This window comes from Alexandromys fortis, unplaced genomic scaffold, assembly GCF_014885135.2.
Source record: "Alexandromys fortis isolate MF-2015 unplaced genomic scaffold, M_Fortis_MF-2015_v1.1 scaffold_0, whole genome shotgun sequence".
Taxonomy (NCBI): Eukaryota; Metazoa; Chordata; class Mammalia; order Rodentia; family Cricetidae; genus Alexandromys; species Alexandromys fortis.
In genome coordinates this window covers 43936023-43957075 of record NW_026067949.1, presented here as the reverse complement: position 1 = coordinate 43957075, position 21053 = coordinate 43936023, and the positions used below count along the sequence as shown (strand labels likewise).

The 21053-nt window shown below is 44.5% G+C and overlaps 2 protein-coding genes across 16 annotated transcripts in view; one reads left to right on the top strand and one right to left on the bottom strand.

The window, feature by feature from the left end:
• The window catches only part of Art3 (ADP-ribosyltransferase 3 (inactive)), a 119152-nt gene that overhangs the window by 83662 nt on the left and 14437 nt on the right, over nucleotides 1–21053 (bottom strand). For 4 of the 15 annotated variants that reach the window (XM_050149779.1, XM_050149775.1, XM_050149782.1 and 1 more), the window contains exon 1: nucleotides 11093–11195. The exons of 1 other annotated variant lie outside the window; for it this stretch is intronic. In XM_050149779.1, the coding sequence (XP_050005736.1) occupies nucleotides 11093–11163 (71 nt within the window). In that variant the 5' untranslated portion in view covers nucleotides 11164–11195. Of the gene's footprint in view, nucleotides 1–11089; nucleotides 11217–21053 lie in introns of those variants that run through there. 10 more of the 15 variants (XM_050149777.1, XM_050149780.1, XM_050149784.1 and 7 more) reach the window with 6 other exon arrangements.
• On the top strand, nucleotides 14777–20088 carry Cxcl9 (C-X-C motif chemokine ligand 9). Its single transcript, XM_050149794.1, has 4 exons — nucleotides 14777–14894; nucleotides 15986–16115; nucleotides 18009–18093; nucleotides 19188–20088. Exons 1-4 carry the CDS (start codon nucleotides 14834–14836, stop codon nucleotides 19287–19289), a joined length of 378 nt encoding a protein of 125 aa, XP_050005751.1. The 5' UTR covers nucleotides 14777–14833; the 3' UTR covers nucleotides 19290–20088.

Here is a 21053-nt window from a genome sequence, read left to right as displayed (position 1 = left end):
TAATTATACCATTATCCACTCAGTTCCCCAAACAAGACACTCACATGACCACTTCTTCCTTACCTCCTAATCAGTGACTAAGAGGATGCTGCAACACTATCAGCTGATAAATTATTAGACTCTGGAATGTCTGAAGAACTCTCATGGGGGTCTCCAGGAAGGCTTAGCAGAGAAAGGCACCTGACACCAAGCCTGAAGTCCCAAGTTCAACCCCCGGGACCCAAGAGGACCAGCAAGTTGTCCTCTGACTGCCACACCTATCGTGTAGGCTATGTGCACTCCGCCACCTCAACCCACCACACACACAGTACAAATGTTAAAGGAATTCTCATGGATAAAAGGTTAAAATAAGACTAACTGCTGAAAAATAGTTAAGACTTTCACAGAAGAACAAAAGCACATGCCCTTAGCATGAGAGGATACTCAACCTCATTTTCATGAAGGAAATGTGTTCTCAGATCCTTAAATACTTCACTTTGCACCATCAGACTGGCAAAAAATAAATCAGGTAATTCTGACAACAGAAAAATATGCAACAGCGAAGAAGGTCCTTTCACAGCTATTGAGAACAAGTAGTCACGACTTCTGTGGAAAGAGTCTGATATTCTGAAGCTGAACACCTCATCCTGTATGCCCAAGCAATTCTATCACCATCCAATAATCCACTGTCTCATAGGACATATACATAGGACATAGGATATATAGCTGGCTACTCATCAGAACTAGATGGTAACAGGCCACTGATGAAGACCCCATACACTGAAATCGGGCTGAAGTTTCTACCCCGCTGACTAGTCCTCACAGTGCTGAAAAATGCTGAGGCTGGAGAACAGTGAATAACAGTCCAATCGAGTTGTGGATCCTGCATGCGACACTACCAAGGCCAGGCAAGATGTCTCTGCTGATGCAATAGTTGCATAGCTGTGGATCCTGCAATACTACCAAGGCCAGCCAAGATGTCTCCACTGATGTAATAGTTTCAAGTCTATTTAGGGTAACCGAAAGCTCTCTGATTGGGATCTGAGGCCCACTCCGCAGGAATAAATCATCATCTGCTACTATAAAGCCAGTCAGAAGCCCATGGCTGGGGACATTAGAGGTCCTAGTGGGTCTATTTATGCTCATTTTTGCTAAGTTGATATGATGTGCTCATCACATTGCCTTCTCTAATAACCATTTATGCCTGCAGATTATTGCTGCTGTCAGTTTTAGTGAGAAAAGCTGTTCTCTGCGGTTGACAGTACTAACTACAAAGGCACATACCTGACTGAATGAGGAGGAACGGTGGCAGTCAAGTAACCAGCTGAAATTGGGACTACAGACGATCACATATGCATGTCACAGCCCAGGAAACACAGGAAGAAAGGGCTGAAAATGTCAGAGCAGAAAGGAAGAGAGGTGTGGAACACTGACTGAGGATCATGTGTCTCTTTTTGAAGATTGCACTTTTAAACCCACAGCAGCTAGGATTACCTGCCTGAGATCAGCACAAGACTGGGCCTGAATATCATGTCATGGAAGTGGAGAGCACTCATGAGACTCCACCCAACCTGGGGGATTCATACAGAGTTAACGGTGAGGGGGCATTTCTTCAGGGGTACAGTGTGGGTAGTAGATGAAGTCTTGAATATCTGTGCATCATCGACACGGGCACAGCCATGCCTCAGCCCCAGGAGAACTTGCAAAGCCTTCCTCTGGTCTGGTGCAAGTGTTTACAGACAACTGGCCTGTGCACGCAAGAACTAGTAACCTCAGCTCCCTCCTCCTAGATGACCCCTCCTCCTGCAATAGGCACTCTCCATCAGAGAGACCACAGCCCACTTCCAGCTTTTCTGTATGTGTGTCTGTCATTTCCTCATCACCCATGCAGGATATAGAGGCGTAGCCACTGGTCGGATCCTGTAAATACTCTAACGCAATACACTGGGTCATTAAAGCGCGTGCGCGCGCACACACACACACACACACACACACACACACTCACACACGTACTAGTTGAGAGGAAAGGGTCAATAAGAAAGGGTCATGGGGGAATATGAATATGACCAAAACACATTATGCACATATATGCAAATGTGGCAACAAAATCCATTAACATATGCTAATAAAGATTTTTAAAAGAATATTTAAAGCAGCATGACTAGCAATAGCAAGAACCTGAAGCCAATCCAACGTCTATGAGGGGACAGCTGAGGTATTCAGTGAAAGGTATCAACGAAAACACACCACACTGAGTGAATCTAAGAAACAGTCCTGGTGGGCGTGGTGGCGCACACCTGTGGTCACAGCTACTTGGTGGGCATGGTGGTGCACAGCTACTTGAGAGGCAGGGGTGAGAGGATTGAAAGTTCAAGACCAGCTTGGACAACTTAGTGAGACAAAGTCTCAAAGTTAAAAGGGGGCTCAGTGACAGAACACTGGCCTGCCATTCACAAGGCTCTGGGTTCTGCTGTTAGCACCGAACGAGATAAAGAAGGAACACGCCACAGAGGAGCACAGGCATCTGACTCCATTTCCTGCAGTTTTTGTTGCTTTGTGGTTATACTAGAAATCAAACACAGAGCCTTGTGTGTGCCAGAAAACAAAAAATGATTTACTTAAAATGCATGGTTCTGAAGAGAGAAGAGAACACAAGGCACCGGGGACACGACCCGGGGCCTCTGGACTGGTAGGGCTCTGGTCTGTCTCTGTGGTAGGTAGGTAACAGCTTGTGCTCTGATCGTATCTCCCATCTGCTGGCCTCCTCTTTTGGCAGGCATATTCTATGCTAAAAACCCAACACTGGGGCTGGAGAGACGGAGAGGTGCTTATAAGGGCTGACTGCTCTTCCAGAGGACCAGGTTTAGATTCTACCACCTACACGGCAGCTAACGATCAGATCTACCCTCCCTTTTTTCTTTCTTTCTTTCTTTCTTTTTTTTTTTTTTTTTTGGTGGAGGGGGTGTTTCATTTTACTGTATTAGGATGCAAGTCAAGGCCTCTTACAAGCTAGGGACATGACTTTCTTCTAAACTGCATTTCCAAAGCCTCAGCTTTGAAGCCAGTCACAATGGTTAACAGCTAAATTTTAGGAGAGACGTTCAAACCACAGCATCTACCTAATGGGCTGCTGACAAGCACATTTCAAAGAGCTGCTGAGAGAGCATTAAACGTCTCTCTGTTCAAAGGCAAGGTGTGTATTCAACAGTTTATGCCTGTTGTATGTCAGGTCATGAGAAACAACTATAACTTACAGAGATAACGGCAATCTGTTATACTGTGGACTTAAAAAAAAACTGCAGAGGAAAACAGAATTCCTTTCCTGTGAGCATGATGGCAGAGCTGGGCCTGAAAGACCCATTGGTAGCTGACAGACATAGAGAGAAAAGTGACCTCTAGTTCAGGAGAGCACACACAAAGGCACATGTTGTGTTTACTCTGAAGAAAGTGAACGCAGCTGCAGGTACAGATGCTGTCAGAACTGGTGGTGGATGGACAGATGTGAACCAAGCCATGAGCGTCTTTCTGTGTTTGTTGTGTCTGCCGTCAACACTATAGTTTACTTTTTATGCCAGATGTGTGTTATAAAACACACACAGAAGGCAGAGGCAGGCAGATCTCTGGGAGTTTGAGGCCAGCGTGATCAACAGGGCAAGTTCCCCAACAGCCAGGACTATTACAAAGAGACACCCTGTGTCAGCACGCACATGCGTACATGTATGCATACACACACACACAGAAAACCCACAGCTTCTGCATCTCAGGACTCAAGCCACACAGATTGAAAATGACAGACTGCCATCCATCACTACATAATAATGATTTTGTAGCTGCAGACTACATAAACTGTATGTGTAGGCGAATGTATGGGAATCCCTGAGAGCCCAGATTAAAGAATATTGATGGAAAAAATCCCTATAGCAATACTGGCTCAATGATTATTAGATGAAAACAATGCTATGGCCTGGTGACACGGTGGCCATTCTAAGGCTGCACTATATGTACTAAGTGTACATCACAGTGAACTGAAATGCTGAGGACCATATGTCTTCCAATGACTGGTGTCAGTATAAATAAACAAAACACATGTGGTTCCCTGTTGTCTCATCTATGCTAACACTGGACACTACCTGGAAGCAATGCCGGAGGGAACAGGTTTAAAAGGGTGGACATTGTTCAGGCAAAGTTTGGATACCCTCGAGCTGTAGCACGACAAAGCAAAAGGGAACTGATACACTTATTTGTTCCCAATATAGTGTATCTCAGAGTGAAACTCTCCAGGGAACATACAGAAGGCAGACTTGTCCAGGGAGCAAGCATCACAGATCCCTTCTTGCTGTCATATCTCCAGGCTTTCATATGTAACTATGTATCAGGACTAAGAAAAACTATCACTTAACATGGAGAGAAAGAAAGAACTCAGAGAAAAATACCAGAAGTGTAAAAATTCCAAGCCCCACATCCTCAGACACTGAAGTGCCCCTCCTGTATTTGGCACATAAAACAAAAGCTAAATTAAAGTTACACTCAGGGAGAAGACTGTGTCTAAAATGCCAAGTGTAGCATCAAGTTTACATCTAACTAAATTACCAAAAACTAAAATGTACAACTGAAGTAAAAAAAACCAATGAAGTTTCACAAATGACAGGAGTTACAAATCCCTTGCCTCCAGAGGAGAAAATACAGGGGGCGGGGGACCATATTGGCACCTTAAGAGGATTAGAAAGCGCTAGAGTTCGGCTTTCCCCGGGGAGTTCAGTGGCTGAATGGCCCATTCTCAACAGTTGTATCTGGTTAAAGCAGGTGCAGGACCCAGCTCTCCCTAGGCTGTCTGGAGACTAAGCACCACTAACACCTTAGTTCTTAGCTGTAAGCAACCTTTGCTGCTTTAACCAGATACAACTGTTGAGAATGGGCCATTCAGCCACTGAACTGGCAGCCGGCACATCACAGTGCACAGCTACCTTGTGCAAAGAGCTGTCAATCCGTCAACCCCTTCTTCAGCTACCAAGTGGACGGTCACCATGATGCCCTGCTGCCGGACGGCTTCACAGTAGCTCAGCTGTAAGAAGCCCTGAGACTCCGCCTGTTGAAGCCACGGATTCTGCTCGCAGGGGCATCGCCTCAGTCATGGCTGCTTCGGGGAACTGTGCCAAGCCTCAGTGAACTCTAGATGCCCCTGCCTACCCTGTAGCTATTGTCACTAAGGATGAGTGAGGGATACTGCCTGAGCAGTCCAGAAAAATGCTTGTTTCGGTGGTGTTCGGCACACGACTGATAAAAACAGAAGCCGTGCACAGGCATGCCATGCCCCCTCCAGCCTCTGATTTCAAGATCCTCTGTCCACAGATTTGGACAAGCAGACTGTGGGTATCTCTGTACAGATCTCCAGATTTGTCTTATTTGGAGCACATACTGAGTTCTCTAGAGTAACAGAACTTACAGAATGGATCTCTCTATATACAGAGAAAGGGGATTTATTAGAATGACTTACAGGTTGTGGTCCTGCTAACCCAATAATGGCTGTCTAATGAACATACAACCCAAGAACCCAGCAGCTGTCCACAGGCTGGATGTCTCGGCTGGTCTTCAGTACGCTGGAATCCCAGTGTAGGCTCTAACGCCAGTGAAGGAACAGACTTGCTAGCAAGACCAAGCAGGCAAAGAGCAAAGGCTTCCTCCTTCCATGTCCTTTGTACAGACTGCCAGTGGATGGTGTGGCCTGAAGGTGGGTCTTCTCACCTCAAAAGATTCGGATTAAAGGTGTCTTCCCACCTCAGAACTGGATTAGAAGTGGCCCTCACCACTTCAATGACTCAGTTAAGCAAAAGTCCCTCACAGGTGTGCACAGCCTTTCTGGGTTTAATTCCAGATGTGTCAACTGACAGCCAAAACCACCACCACAGAGCACTGAGTGTGCCTGTTTGGGAAGCTGAGGGTCTTGATCCTGTGAACATTTTCTCCACCCCTTTCTCTTTCCTAAGCTTACATTAAGGATGTGTGGGCCAACTTGAAGGTGTCACACATTTAGGCTCCATTTTCTCTTCCTCGGTGTTTTCTTTCTGCTCTCAGACTCAATAATCCCCATAAGCTTGTCTTCACACGTGTTGGTTCTTTTCTCTCCTGACTACTCACAATTGCCACTGGAGACCTCCTGTGTGGTTTCAGTTGGGTTTTCGTGTGGTACTGGTGACTGATCCCAGGGCCCCAGGAATACGCTTTCCCACCAGCTGCTGAAGGTTTCAAATTTTCCAGGTCCCAAAATGTACATTTTTTTTTATAATTCCCACTTCTTTATTGCTGCCTTCATTTTGTTGTTCTTTGCACTGGCTTCCTTAGCTCTATAAAAGCATGCTTCAGACAAGTGATTTGACATTTCTGCTAATAGATCTATTCTTTGGTTTCCCCTTTGGGACCTCAGTTCAACTTAATCAGCTCTTCAAAGGCCCTATCTCTATATGCAGTCACAGTCTGAGAACACCAGAAGCTCCAGCTCCCACAAAAGGATTTGGGGGACATAAACCAGCTCATGACGTGAGTTGAATTCAAGAAAAAAAAAGTCATGAAAGGAAGGCAACAAAATAAAGATCACTTAACTAAAGTGGATACTTTCCCATCCAAAATATGTAAACGATTGACATATATTTACAATGTCAACGCTGTGATCCCCTGTATTCTCAATTCCACTCTCCACAGGTTCGAACACAGCCACTACAAGGTTGTTGAGGGATATTCTGAGAGACATCGCCCTCACATACCTCTCGTTGGAGTATATTGTTATAGCTGTAACCTTCTAGCATACCTAGTTTATAAGTTAAACCTATCATAGGTATGTATGTATATAAAAAATAGTATAGTCATATACAAGGCTTGGTGTTACCTATGGTTCTAAGGCATCTGCTGAACGTTTTGAAGTAGATCCACCAAGATCAGAAGACTACTGTACTCTGACCCTATTTGACAACTGATCTTAGAAAGGTAGACTATGTAAGTATGAAACCAAGACAAGCTAAAATGTAACTGTGATATAAAATAGAGGACTGGAACAATAGCTCAGTTGGTAAAGTGCTTGCCACTTATGCATGAGGACCCGAGTTCAATCCCCAGAACCCATCCACAAAAGATCGCCCACGGATAGCTGGCCGACACCCACCAGGTAAAACAGCCCACGGTGTGGCTGACTGATATCTACCAGATAAGATAGCCCAAGGCATAGCTGGCTGATATCCACCAGGTAAGACAGCCCACAGCATGGCTGGCCGATATCCACCAGGTAAAACAGCCCACGGTGTGGCTGACTGATATCCACCTGGTAAAACAGCCCACGGCATAGCTGGCCAATATCCACCAGATAAGACAGCCCACAGCATGGCTGACTGATATCCACCAGGTAAAACAGCCCACGGTGTGGCTGACTGATATCCACCAGGTAAGACAGCCCACAGCATGGATGCCCAACTGTATGTGAAGAGAAGGAACAGAGGAGGAGAGAATGGGGTGGGGTGGGAGACTGGGAATTGGGGGAGAGTAGTTTGTGCTTCTAATCCCCCATGCTGGTGAGACGGAGACAGTTAAATCTCAGCCAGAGTAGCCTACGGGCAAGTTCAAGGAGAGTAAGAGCCTTTGTTTAAAAGAAAGAAAGAAAGAAAGAAAGAAAGAAAGAAAGAAAGAAAGAAAGAAAGAAAGAAAGAAAGAAAGAAAGAAAGAAAGAAAGAAAGAAAGAAAGGGAAAGGAAAGGAAAGGAAAGGAAAGGAAAGGAAAGGAAAGGAAAGGAAAGGAAAGGAAAGGAAAGGAAAGGAAAGGAAAGGAAAGGAAAGGAAAGGAAAGGAAAAGAAAAGAAAAGAAAAGAAAAGAAAAGAAACGAAACGAAACGCTAAGCTGGACAGCACCTGAGGAACAGCAGTCAAGGGTGACCTCTGGCTTCCATATGCCTGTACACCTGTACACACATGACTACGCAAGCTCGTGCACACACACACACACGTGGTACAACTGGAAATCTCATATGCCAATTTTTGCATAAAAAATACAAATAATAGAAGGCTGAGGAACAAATACATATACATATCAGTTAGGGCTATTATGAAATTAACCTCTTTCTGGCAAGCAATCAAATGTTACAGAAAATATTGAATATTCTTATTTGTCTTTTTAGTGTCAAAGGAGGAAAAACTAAACATTTCCGTTAGGAGGCATGGTTTCTTCGTGTTGTCCATGCTGGCCCTGAACACTAGGGTTCAAGCCATCCTCCTGTCTCAGCCTCCTTGGTACCTGAGACTACAGGAGCGCACCGCCTCACACACAACCAGAAAACAAAATACTTAGAGCACTATTGTATGCTAGGGACAACCCAAATGTCCAGCATTGAGAACAATCTAGACATATAAAAGAACTATTTTAAAAAATACATCATCCACATAGAGGCAAAGGAAAGATTATTATATAAAGTAAAATTAACGGGTAAAAATGTGACAAAATTAGCGATGAAGATATACAAACAGGTAGGGTGTGTGTGTTCATGCATGTGCACGCTCATGTGTGTGTGCTCGTGTGTGCGTGTACTTGTGTTTATATGCTCGTGTGTGTGCTTGTGTTCATGTGTGCATGCGCTTGTGTGTATGCTCGTGTGTGCGTGCACTCGTGTGTGTGCTTGTGTGTGCATGCTCCTGTGTGTGTTCGTGCAGTTCATAAGCCTCCATGGTGTGCTTTCTTGAGTGGAATCCTTCGTTTCACCCTCCCGGACTCCAAGCCCCTTTGCCCTTCAGCGGCTGGCTACATTTTTCGACCCAACCCTCACAATCCCTTTTCCACCGTCTTCTACCCTCGCACAGCCCCTGCTGCTTCTGAATGCCTTCTCCTGCCTCTTTACTTTCTTGCAGTTAGGAATTCCAGTTTTCCCCTCCAGGTCTAGTCCAACGGTTGCCTGAAGCGTCTCACAATAGATGGGGATTCTCTGCACCCAGTACTTGTGTACTGTCCTTTTATGTAATATTTTGGCCCTGTAGTCATTATTTGTTTAATGTTGATTTGCCTCCAAGTAAATAAGCTCATTGAGGGCAGAAAAATTTGTGTCCTTAGAATCTAAAATTATAATAAAAGTTTGATGAATGGACTAGAAAGAATGAGAACACAAGGTAAATAAGGCGCTTGTGAACGCGGGATCTTCCAGCATGGACACGCACACACCTGTAATCCCAGGACTCAGAAGGTCAAGTTCATTCTCAGTTACATGAAAAAATTAGGTCAGGCTAGCTATATGAAACTCTGTCTCAAAAAAAAAAAAAAAAAAAGGAAACTAATAAAAAGGATTTTCCCCTTAGAGGCTTTTGCTTTAGATTTACATAGTTTTGTGTGTATGGGTGTTTTGTGTGCAGGTACATCTGTGTGCCTCATGCATGCCATGCTGTGGAGACCAGAAGGGCTGACAGGTCCTCTGGAACTGGAGTTACTGCCGTGTGGGTGCCGGGAACCGAACCTGCGCCTTCAGCCAGAGCAGCAGGCACTCAGAACTTCTGCGTTCCGGCCTTTGGAGAGCTATTTTCTAAATTCTAAAGTAAATCACTCACAATAAGTGTGAATATTTAAAACAGAAAAACATGTCCTCCCGTTTCAGGATGATTTCCTTGGGTCCTGGGAGCAGGGCTTTTGTGATTGTTGTCTATGCATGTCATCAGATTGCAGACCAGCTTGCCAAAAGTCACAGGACAAGCCAGCCCCGGCTTACGTCTGACCTTGAAAAGCTGTCCAGACATTCTCTCTCAGAACTATCTAGTTACAAATCTAACCAGCCATGGGGCTTTCATTAGATATAAACCACGAAGCCAAGATAATAAGATGAATGAAGAAAGAATTTGCTCCGTTGTTAAGGGCCTGAAATACACAAAAGTACAATTTGCTAGCAAAATAGTTTTTCAGTTTTTTGTTTGTTTTTGTTGGTTAAAGGAAGGACTCCCCGACTGGGGGGAAAGAATTCAGAACGCTAACTCACAGCCTGAGACTTTTGAGAAATACACCGTTTTAAAGTTAGGATCCTCGAATAGTAGCAGAAACCAGTGAAAAGAGGGGCATAGTGAGAAATTCAAACAAGCATAGTAGGAGTTTCAATTTGAGAGACACTTCCCTTCTGACATGCAAAGGGAAGCACCCTGTCTCTACTGTGACAGCCCACTGCTAACCTATTTTGACGGACTTCTACAGTTCCATTGGAGAGCAGGTGGAAGGGAGGCCGATGACACACACAGGGCCTGCTGTGCCTGGCTCTTGCATATTACATCACCAGTGATTTCCTCAGGGACACTGACTTGGGAAAAAGGAAGATTTTTTTGTTGTTGTTGCTGTCCAAGGGGGAATTAGGAACTGTCTGTTGATTCCAACAGCCCTTATAATCCTTGGCTTTCTTCCCAGGCCTGTGAGAAACCCCAGCAACATCCTGTCTTAGCAAGTTTCTTTTTCTCCTAAAAAGCCTTCTATCCATAAACGCAGTCTCTGGGGACTGCCTCTTCTTTCTCTCCAGTCTGCACGGCACTTCTTCCTCTGGAAGCTGTCCTGAATTTGTCAAAAATGGAGTCTGGAAAGCAAATGTCTGAAGAGCCTGAACCCAACTGGTCTATCTTAAACCTTCATATGCCTAAGCGCCCAGATAATCCCAGAAGCCTTACCATGGAAGGATATTCCCGCTGCTCGGGAGGCCTCCTCAGCTGTTAGCGAGGAAGAAACCCTTGCAAGGCAGCGGGGAGCCAGGGCTGTGGAGCTCGCTGCCTCTGGGGATCAGAGCATCTGGGGCTCTGAGGTTTTGTGGCTCCGGACATCCTGGGTTAAATGGACTCAGGGGCTCCGGCCGACCTCAACACCAGCTCCTGCCCAAAGGACCTTCCCTCAGAATCACCTCAGACCTATTCCCCAGCCTTGTGACCTCCATGCCATGAGCAAGGCTTCTGGAGCCTTTGCTCCCTCCCACCCTCATCAAGGCTCCTGAGAAAGCCACCTAGGTGGCTCCCGGAAAGACGAGCTCCCAGTTGAGCCTCCGTTGGGCTTCCTTGGGACCAATGGCCTTCTCAGGCCAGGAGGCTGGGGGACAGTGGGGACAGAGAGGGGAGCCCCAGGTACACACTACCTTTCCTCCCTAAAGTGCTTCTTCTCTTCAGTAGACGAACGAGTGCAGGCAGCCTCAGCAACTACACGCATAGAGTGAGCGTTGGTCGCTCCGGGTGAAAGTTCTGGAAGCAAACTGGCTGGGCATGCGCACTGTGCATAGTCCCACTAGACGAGGTCACAGAATCTGTGGCTCAAGATCTCAATCCTCAGCTGATGCCAGATCTGCCCAGCTGGGCTCTGGTCCCTATTTGTCACTTGTGAACATTTTTTCTGAGTATTATTTACTAGTATATACTAGGCTTCAAGGATAGTATATCCTGGAACATTCTTCAGGATAGGTGCTGGGTTATCTATCGCCATACTCTAACATGGATCTTTACAAACCCTCCTCCTATGTAGGAGAGATTAGAGTATCCCAGATAGTCTAACATTGCTCACTCTGTCTGCTCAGTGAGGACAAGCCGTGAGGTGCCACGAAGATTTAGCGCTTGTGACGCTAAGTGACAGCTTCCCAAAGTCGGGATGCTGAATAAGGTAAAAGTGTCACATTACAGACATGAAAGGTCAAGTTACAGACATGAAAAAAACATGAGCTATTTTTTTTTTCAAAGTCACGACAAGAAAAAAACGATGCAAGTAGAGTCTGGAAAAATGAACTAGACAGCTCATACTGAGCCTTCTTCCTCTTTATTCTAGGAAGTCTACATCGGCTCTGCTAGAAAGAAGAGTCACGGCTTCGCGGTGCTTGCGTTTGGGAGAATGTTCCATCTGTATACACTTTGACAATTGCACGCATGCATATGCTGGATTTCAGGTGTTTTTCCCCGCCCATTGCCCTCTCTCATCCCTCATTCCTACTGAAACCATTCTTCTTCCCAGAAATGCCCTCCTTACTTTGAACTCGTTTCTCTTTGACTCATAAACATTAATTAAGGGTGGGGCCTCCCCAGCCTTTCCTCTAGGCATGACGAAACAGTTACTATCACGCTCTGCATGTCCTGAGCAGGTAAACACAGCCACCCTGAGTTTATGCACGCAATGGGGTATCTAGGCCGGAAAACAATCTCTCAGCACTTCTCCCCAACTCTGGCTCTTACATTCCTTCTGGCCCCTCCTCTGGGATATTCCCTGACCCTGGAGGCAGAGGTGACACGGATGTCCTGTTTAAGATCACAGCACTCTACAGTCACTAATGCTCCACCCTCTGACTGCTTGCAAATCTCTGATGCTACCCACTGGCAGCATATTCTTGCTATTAATCTTTAACAACCGCTTGTGAAACTGACCGCTGTTTTCTTGGGCAAGAGTTCCAAGGCTGGCAGAGGCTATCAATACTATAGTCATCAAGTAGTAAAACTGGTACCTGAGCCGGGGCGGTGGTGGCGCACGCCTTTAATCCCAGCACTTGGGAGGCAGAGGCAGGTGGATCTCTGAGTTCGAGGCCAGCCTGCTCTAGTTCCAGCTAGTTCCAGGACAGGAACAAAAAGCTACGGAGAAACCCTGTTTCGAAAATAAAAAAAAAAAAAAAAAAAAAAAAACTGGTACCTGAGCCCAGGTCCACCCTAGCCACCGTCACAGTCATTGCCAGGACTAAACATAACCAATGGATACACTTGTCAAAAGTCACTGTAAGTTTTGCTTTTCAAAACTATTTCTGTAATATTTGTATTTCTAATCCACGTAGAAACGAGTGAAAATTGTACATCATGTAACATAAAATGGAGCTGTAAGTTATCCTCTTATTCTAAAACGTGCATTCCTTAGGAAGAGGGGAAGTATAACCGCTCCGAGGACAACCATCAGTCTGGGAAGCCTAAAAACTTCTTAGACATTAGCAGTTCACAGGATGCGGATCTACAATCCCAATACTCAGAAGGCTGAGGCAGGAGAATGGCAAGTTCAAAGCCAGCCTGGGGGGGGGGGGCGTACAGAATGAGTCCCTGATCTTATCCCAAAACAAAACAAAAAACCTGCATTACAATGATTAGTGTTCAACCAAAGTTCAACCTCACCTTATAAAATCCATTTCCTAGTATAGTGTGTGTAATATATATATATACACACACATACATATATACATATATGTATTTTTTTCTCTCTTTAGGGAGAAATTTACTTTTGATTTTGGTTCACTTATTTTAAAACAATTTTAATTAAGTTACATATGCTTTTCCATAGAGAAGCAGAGTACATAGTGAAAAAGTTGGTAAATATTGTTTAGATGACTTATTTTGATTTGAGGAATATGTTTTGCTTTTATCTTAACAAGACTGGGGTTATACCTGGGGTTGTTGCCTGCAATTCAGTCAAACCAGCAGATCTAGGAAGAGGATGGATAAAGAGAGAAGGGAGCAACAGGTGGGGGAGAGAGAGAAGAGGAAAGGTAATTTGCATGCTATTGTTCATTTTATCCAATGGCGTTCTTCCAGATTGAGCCGAAAAGGAAGCTGCAAGCGCTAGTTCACTGAAAGCTGGTCCAGCGTCTCTAGGGGAGACCAGAAGATTGAAAGTCTAGACGCAGGTGACATGGAGACAAAGTCTAGCAGTGTGTGTGCTCAGCTACAGAACAGTACCATCTTTCCCTATTAACAAGTGTACTCAATGATCATGTGAAATAAAGGCAAAATTCTCTAATACTTTTTGCCAGTCCTATCTTAACTATTGCGTGAAGTAGAGAAGCCGCTGACACCTGTTGCCAGTCTTATCCAGCATTCAGTCAGATTTTGCAGTGCTTTTATTAGATTCTAATGGCACCCTCATCTGGACCGGAAGCGTCAAAGGACTATATATAGCACTGGCAGTTTATGCACTTTTATTTGTTCCTGTTTTGAAAGGGTAATTTTTGGCTTTGTCCCTTTGTCCTGCTTTTTTTTCCCCCTCATTTCCTCCAGCTCTCATCCTGTCCCAGAAAATAATATTCTCTGAGGACACGTGATGCCATGTCTCTCATCGTCACACTCTGGTTGAAGTTTCAACAGCTACAAGAATTTTGAACAGCCAGGATGTTTTGATAGCTACTTTATTTTTAAAATTATTTGCTGTCGAATGCTGTTTAGTAGATGTAGCCCCTTTGGACGCCTTGGGAAATACTCATTATTGCATGTTCTCATGCCATAGTCACGCTATCAGTGTTACAGACATTGGGGGAAATATTTGGAAAAGGTAGCAAGGAATGGAGCAGTTGTGGCTTATGCAACTCATCTGACAATCAAAATAGTGATAAACTGTAGCAACAAGAAGACAAAATAAATTTGCCACAAGGAGAAAACAATCTAGTCCCTCAACAAATTAAGATGCTTTAAGTTGTGTGGGAAATATGAGAAAAGATTAATGTAGCTACATAGTGCACGGATCTATGTGCACTACAGATATAAAAGAGTCACTTCCCTGGACGTCCATCTCTCTCACGTGGGAAGCACGCCTCCAGCCTTCATCCTAGAATCCATTTTGCATCCAGGTAGCAACTTTGGCTGTGCTAAAAGCGGGCACTGGCGGTTTCACATCTCTTCCTATAAACCTACCCGTTTATGTGAAGTGGAAGTAAAACGTGCAGAAATTCCCTGGGATCTGAGAGCAGGGGTTTCCCCAGGACAATTGAGTTTGTGGTTAATTTAGTTCTAGGTCAGCTGAGGAGACCAGCCAATCAGAGACGAGAAGGGGAAGGGATTTCCTAAACAAATATGATTCCCAAGAACACGTTCTCCAAAGACCTTCTCCGACTTGAACCCGGCACAGCAGCTCCATAGAACTCTGCTCTGCCATGAGGTCAATTGCTCTATTTCTCCTGGGTGTCATCTTCCTGGACCAGTGTGGGGTTCAAGGTGAGGAGCTTTACATTGTATCAAGTTAGTCAATTCTGGTATATGCATTGCTATAAAAAGACTTCTTGGTTCAGGAGATAAAGCAGAATGTTTTGCATGCAATAAAAAGTAATAATTGCTCACTCAAAGCATTTGGATGCTGTGACCAGTTATCCAAAGGTCATGATTTGCACCTGCCAAGTCAAACACGCCTTCTTGGTGTAGGCATTGTGAGTTTCTAGTGAGGGTTCAAAACCCTATTTGAATAACGAGAAACCCCATTTTCAGATGTAAAGGGATTTGTGGGTATTTCGTTTCCATTTCACGTGAGTCTGACATTTGTCATGCGAGATGTGACATCTGTAGCTCTGGCAACTGGTGGTGAGCCAGGAGATCCTTTCCTAAATCGTCTCCGGCAGCAGCCTCATTTGATCCTGTGCGCTGATAACCGTCTGCGGTTAACCAACTGAGAACTCAGAAACCAGAGAGGCTGCCTCTGGCCTTTTCACTCAGGACTTAGTTTACGGTGGACAAATAACCTTCCTAGAATGTTTTCTGCATCTTTAAAGTCGAAATTTAGGAGTTAATGCAGGATAGTAAAACCTATGCAAATAGATGCTAAGTCTATGGAAGGTTTGAGGACCAAGACAGAATATTTAAAAAGACTTTTCAGAGCAGTGGGATGAGAAGGGATAAGGATTGAAGTGATAATTCGTTATTGCAAGAAGAGCTTTCTGTCCATTCCTACATCAAACTCCATGTCCCTGAGGTCAGGTAATAACTGGGTTGAGGATTCCATCATCACAGTACAGAGTGTATGTGTGTGCCTAACGTCAGTGTGGGTTTAACTAAGTACTGGGGAAGTTTTCTCTTCTTCTAAGATTGTAGAGTAAGGTAGTGGACTCAGAGTGACCTAAACTGAAATTCTTCTCCTGCTTCCTTTTGCTAAATGACTTTGTCTTTAACCCTGGCTTCCTCGTTTACAGAATGGAAATAATGCCTGCCTGGAAACTCTGTCACACACCCAGGGACAGCAATAATTCTCATCATCGTTCTCATCAACCATGCCCAGCGAGACCTTGACCTAAACACGCGTGTTTTCTTTCCTATAGGAAACCTAGTCATAAGGAATCAACGTTGCTCCTGCATCGAGACCAGGAAAGGCACGATCCCCTCCTACAGGTCCTTAAGAGATCTCAAACAATTTGCCCCAAGCCCTCAGTGCAACAAAACTGAAATCATGTAAGTAAAAGCTTCCAACACACGCATCCCACGTGGAACTTAGTGGCAATCTCACCCTCAAGACAACTTGCTTGCACAGGCAGTTGGCTCCTCTATAAATCTGTCAGCTCATTTTTTCTCCCCTGAAATAAAAAAGTTCTGCTCTCACAACCTCAGCATGTCGTCTTTCAAAGGCACCTTCATGTCTTTTACATGCGTGTTCCTATTCGTATGAAATGCATACATAGATACATGCATATAAAAGTAAAGTCAATTAAGTTATACACTATACCCAGTAGTTCCCTCTTATCTGTTAATTCAAGTTCCTAGGTTTCAGTTTCCTCAAGTCAACTATGTGCCACAATATTGAATGGAATATTCTACAAACAAATGGTTCATAAGTTTTCAGGAATTTCATTATGGTCCATTGTCGTAGTTATTTTATTTTGATATTATTTATTGTTGTTACTATCTTACTTTTAATTTACCCATTAGACTTTGTTTTAAGTACACAGGCATCACCGGAGAGTGTAGGAACCTGGGCCTCTTTCTTCCCTACGGATAAGGAGAAATTCCCAGTTGTAATTTGCTTTTTCCTTAGCACAGCAACAATGGACAGTTTCTCACATCAGTTAATTTTCTCTAATAATGCCATACTTGTCAGGTGGGGATGGGGGCCTAGGGATTGAACCCAGGACTTTGCATAGTCTTTGCATATACTGTCCACTGGACACTACTCCTGAGTTCTAAGAATAGCTTTTAAAATGTTTGAGGGGTCACTGGCGAGAGGGCTGAAAGGTTAATCACACTTGTTGCTCTTTGTCTTTTTTTTTTTTTTTTTTTTTTGAGACAGAGTTTCTCTGTGTAGACCTGGCTGTCCTGGAATTCACTCTGTAAACCAGACTGACCTCAAACTCAGTGATCTGCCTACCTCTGCCTCCCCGCTAGGGTTAAAGGCATGCGCCACTACCACCTTGCTGCGCTTGTTGCTCTTGCAGAGGACCCGAGTTCAGTTTATATCACCCACATTAGGCAAGTCCCAAGCATCTGTAACTCCATCCCCAGGAGATCCTACACCACCTTCTGGACACAGTGGGCACCTGCATACAAGTACACATATGGACACAGAAACACACGTAAATCAAAAGTACAATAAATTTTAATTCATTAATCTGTGTGTTCAAATGTACATGCATGTGGCAGTCAGGACGACTTAGTAGAGTCAGTTCTTTCCTGTCTCCTTATATGGGGTTCTGGGGGGCTGAACTCAGTGCTCTAGGCCTGGGAGGCAAGCATGCTTATCTGCTGAGCCAACTCACTGACCCTAATAATGACTTTTAGTGGCTAAATTGTTTTACATCATATCAATATGCCATAATTTGTATAGCCAATTCCCATTGCTAGGAATGTAGGTTATTTCGAAAATTTCCCTATTGTTACACTATTGCTGTGTCTTTAATTCTAATAGTACTTTTCTAGAGATTAGAATTTTTTTTCAAGACAGTCTTCTAATGTAGTCAAGGATGGCCTCAACCTCATGATCCTCTTACGTCAGCTACCCGAGTGCTGGGATTCCAGGCACACGCCACCATTCCCAGCCTCTTGGAAATTCGAATTGTGATGCGAAAGCTATGAAGATGTAAGACCTTTGACACCTAAATCAAGGGCATCTGTATGGAAAAGCTATTCTTATTCTCAAGTTGTCTAGAAAAAAAATATTAAAATAAGATTTCTCCTGAAAGGTCTGCTATCATTTCTGAAATCCACCTGATAAAATTAGGAAAACATCTTACTGTATTTTAAGTGGTTTCTTTGGAAAACTCAGTAAAATCCATGTTCCCCCCCACACACACTATTTCTACTAAGAATTGTTAAATTATTCAGGGAGAAAGCTCACTGATGTTTCTTCGGCAGTGCTACCCTGAAGACTGGAACTCAAACCTGTCTGAACCCAGATGCAGCAAATGTGAAGAAGCTGATGGACTATTGGGAGAAACAGGTTGGTGACGGGAAGAATGATTTCTCTCTTTCAGAGTCACCCTGGAAGCCGGAGGATAGGGCATAGCCATTAAGGATACAGTTTCCATCTGTTTGAACTGTATCAGATAGGAATACGCTAAAGATCCAAAAACAACAAGCTATAACCCCATCCTTCGCTAGCAACTCATCATTAACAATATATAAAAGTCATTAGACTTCGTGGGAAATGTATGGAATTGTGTATACACAAGAATCTTGAAACTAATGAAGGAAAGGATAATTGGCTTGGCCAGGAGGGCAGAATGGAAAGTATCAAAGTAGATATCATTGTGTCGAGTGACCTCAGTTTTGGATCTCGACAGAGGTGTTTACCAGGAAGTCAATTAAGTACAGTGTGGGCGTTAGTGGCTTCACGAGGAAGCTGGCTGCGTTCATTCCTTCATTGAGTCTGAAGTAAGGTAGCTGGAATTTAAGTCTAGAGAACAAAGGGACTGAGATGGGGGAAGAAGCCAGGACAGAGCAGGAAGAACCCTGTGTGAAGCATTAAGGAGCCGAGTCTGAGAGGGGCCGTGGAGTACGCAGTGGGGAGTTCGAGCCCCCGAGTCTGACTCTCGGGTCTGCCACAGACCCACTGTGAAGCCTTAGCCAACACTCTCCCCCACAGCCTCATCCGCATTCAGTGGTGCCCAACTGGCCTAATCCTGCGGCCCTTCAATACAGTTCCTCATGTTGCGGTGACTCCCAACCATAAAATTATTTCGCTGCTACCTCCTAATTTCTGATAAGCAGAATATCCGGTATGCAGCCCCAGAGGGGTCTCAACCCACAGGTTGAGAATCCCTGACTCATAGGAGTACCAGTTCCCAGAGGGCTGTGTTTGTCACAGGTGGGTGGAGGAGGAGGATGAGAGAAAGACAGCAAGATGCCAGGAAAACAGACAAACACGAGCAAAGAGAGAGCTGGATTTGCTTCTTTGATATGGGAAACACATGAGCAGCCACTGAAGGTGGTGCTGAGGATAAGGAACAATGGAGGTTGGGAGGAGTTCGACCATCAGGAGAGAAAATTACAACGTGTGAAAGCATTGCCTTTTTTTTTTCTCACTTTTTGCAGATCAGCCTTAAGAAAAATCAAAAGAGGGGGAAAAAACATCAAAAGAACAAGAAAGCCAGAAAAGCTAGAAAACCCCAAGGTCCTCGCTCAAAGGCTCCGTGAGAGACCACTTTCCCAGCAAGCGCTCTGCCCGTAAATGGCTTCTAGATCATACTAAAATGCCTTCGGTGGGGAGCGGGCTTTAATACGTAAACTCTTTAACTTGGCTAGAAAATACAAAGCATGATTTTGAAAGTAGAACTAACGCTAGAAAGTTAATTATAAAATCCAAATAGTAAAGATTGCTAGAGGCAAAAACTGTCTTTGTTACACGCAGCCAACAAAATTCCGTCAAGCTCCTGAGCACAGTCTTGATAATCTCAAATCTGGGCAAGTATCCATGCGTGTTTATCCCATGCCGAACAGCTGTCTCTGGGCTTCTAGACCGCAGCATCCAGATGGTTCTGAGGTCGTCACCAAGCCTAGGTCTGTCTGTATGCTGGTGAGTAAGACCTCGCTAATCTGGCCTTCAGCAGCTGCACTTGGGCTACCCTACAGGCCTGGCACGCAGTCTGTCGCAGAGATCCGCGCTAATGGTATTTGGGTTCCACAGTAGAGATCGCCAGACTTTGCTTTCAGAGCCTTCCATGTACCTTTTGAGACCATGCGATCTCATCATTGACTTGATCCCATCTTCAAGGCTCATTTCAAACTTTGCTTCTTAAATAAAACCCTCTTAGACGGCTGCGGGGTAGCTTAGTGGTAGAGCACTTGCCTTGCACGGACAAGGCCCCGGGGTTGATCACTAACAGTGCAAAAACTTAAGCAGTTAAAAAAATAATTCTGGCTACTCAAATTCTCTTTGGTTTTATTTCACTTGCTGCTCAGTGTCTCATGAGTAAACTTCATTGTTATCTAATTACTTTTTGTGTTTGTGTTTTTCTCTTTCCAATGTGATGGTCTTTTGAGGGCAGGGGCCATGGGTTATTCTCCTAAAACTTCCACGGTGCCTAAAATTTGGTTTTGAATGATTTCCCATGTGTGTTAGAGGTAGAAAGGCCATGGCCAATTCAGGCTCCTCCACATCGCACAACTCTAACCCTTTTTCCCCTCCTTGTTTGTTTTTGTTAGACGGTTTCTCATCTGTTTATCCTAGAACTCACTATGTAGACCAGGCTGGCCTTAAACTCACATAGGTCTGCCTTCTAAACGCTGGGATTAAAGGTGTCTGCTGCTGTGTACCTCCTTTTCGTTCTTCCTTTCCTTCCTCTTTCTCTGCCTAGCTTTCTCATTATCTTCTTCAGTACACAAGGCTGGATAAAAGCGTAGCCTAACCTTGTGACAGGATGCTAACGTCTCTAACAAATAGGAATCACATGTGTAAGACAGACATTTGTGGATATCCCCAAACTGTCCACAAAACATACAGGACATCTCGAAGCACAAAAGCTCACAACGAAGAGAGGCTTTACTGATTGGCAAGTGCCAGACCTTTCCCCAGTGGAAAATTCCTCTGAAATCATTGCCGATTGGTTCCAGCTTCCACGAGTCGACAGCTGTCAGCTCCTTTAATAAGCTCATTTTAAGCGAGTATGAGCCTCCTTATCACCTTCCCTCGTTTCAGAATTCCCAGAGTAGTATCAGATCGATCTCCGCATCAGAAAGGGAGTGGGCTGGAGAGGTGGTCTGCCCTTGTAGAGGACCAGAGTTCCTTTCCCAGCAACCACACCGGGGGACTCACAACCCTCTGCAACTCCAGCTCCAGGGGATCCAAGGGCACAAGTCCACACGCAGACGTGACACACAGACATAATTTAAAATCAAAACGAAATCTTTGCAGAAATATTTTTAAAAGAAGCAAGAGCTACAGGAAATAGTAAATTCTGT

What these genes read in the sequence shown, in the direction of transcription:
- Cxcl9 (XM_050149794.1), top strand. Translation starts at nt 14,834, where the DNA reads ATGAGGTCAATTGCTCTATTTCTCCTGGGTGTCATCTTCCTGGACCAG. An exon ending in GGACCAGTGTGGGGTTCAAG is followed by an intron (nt 14,895 to 15,985) that starts GTGAGGAGCTTT and finishes TCTTTCCTATAG; the next exon opens with GAAACCTAGTCATAAGGAAT. An exon ending in TGGACTATTGGGAGAAACAG is followed by an intron (nt 18,094 to 19,187) that starts GTTGGTGACGGG and finishes CACTTTTTGCAG; the next exon opens with ATCAGCCTTAAGAAAAATCA.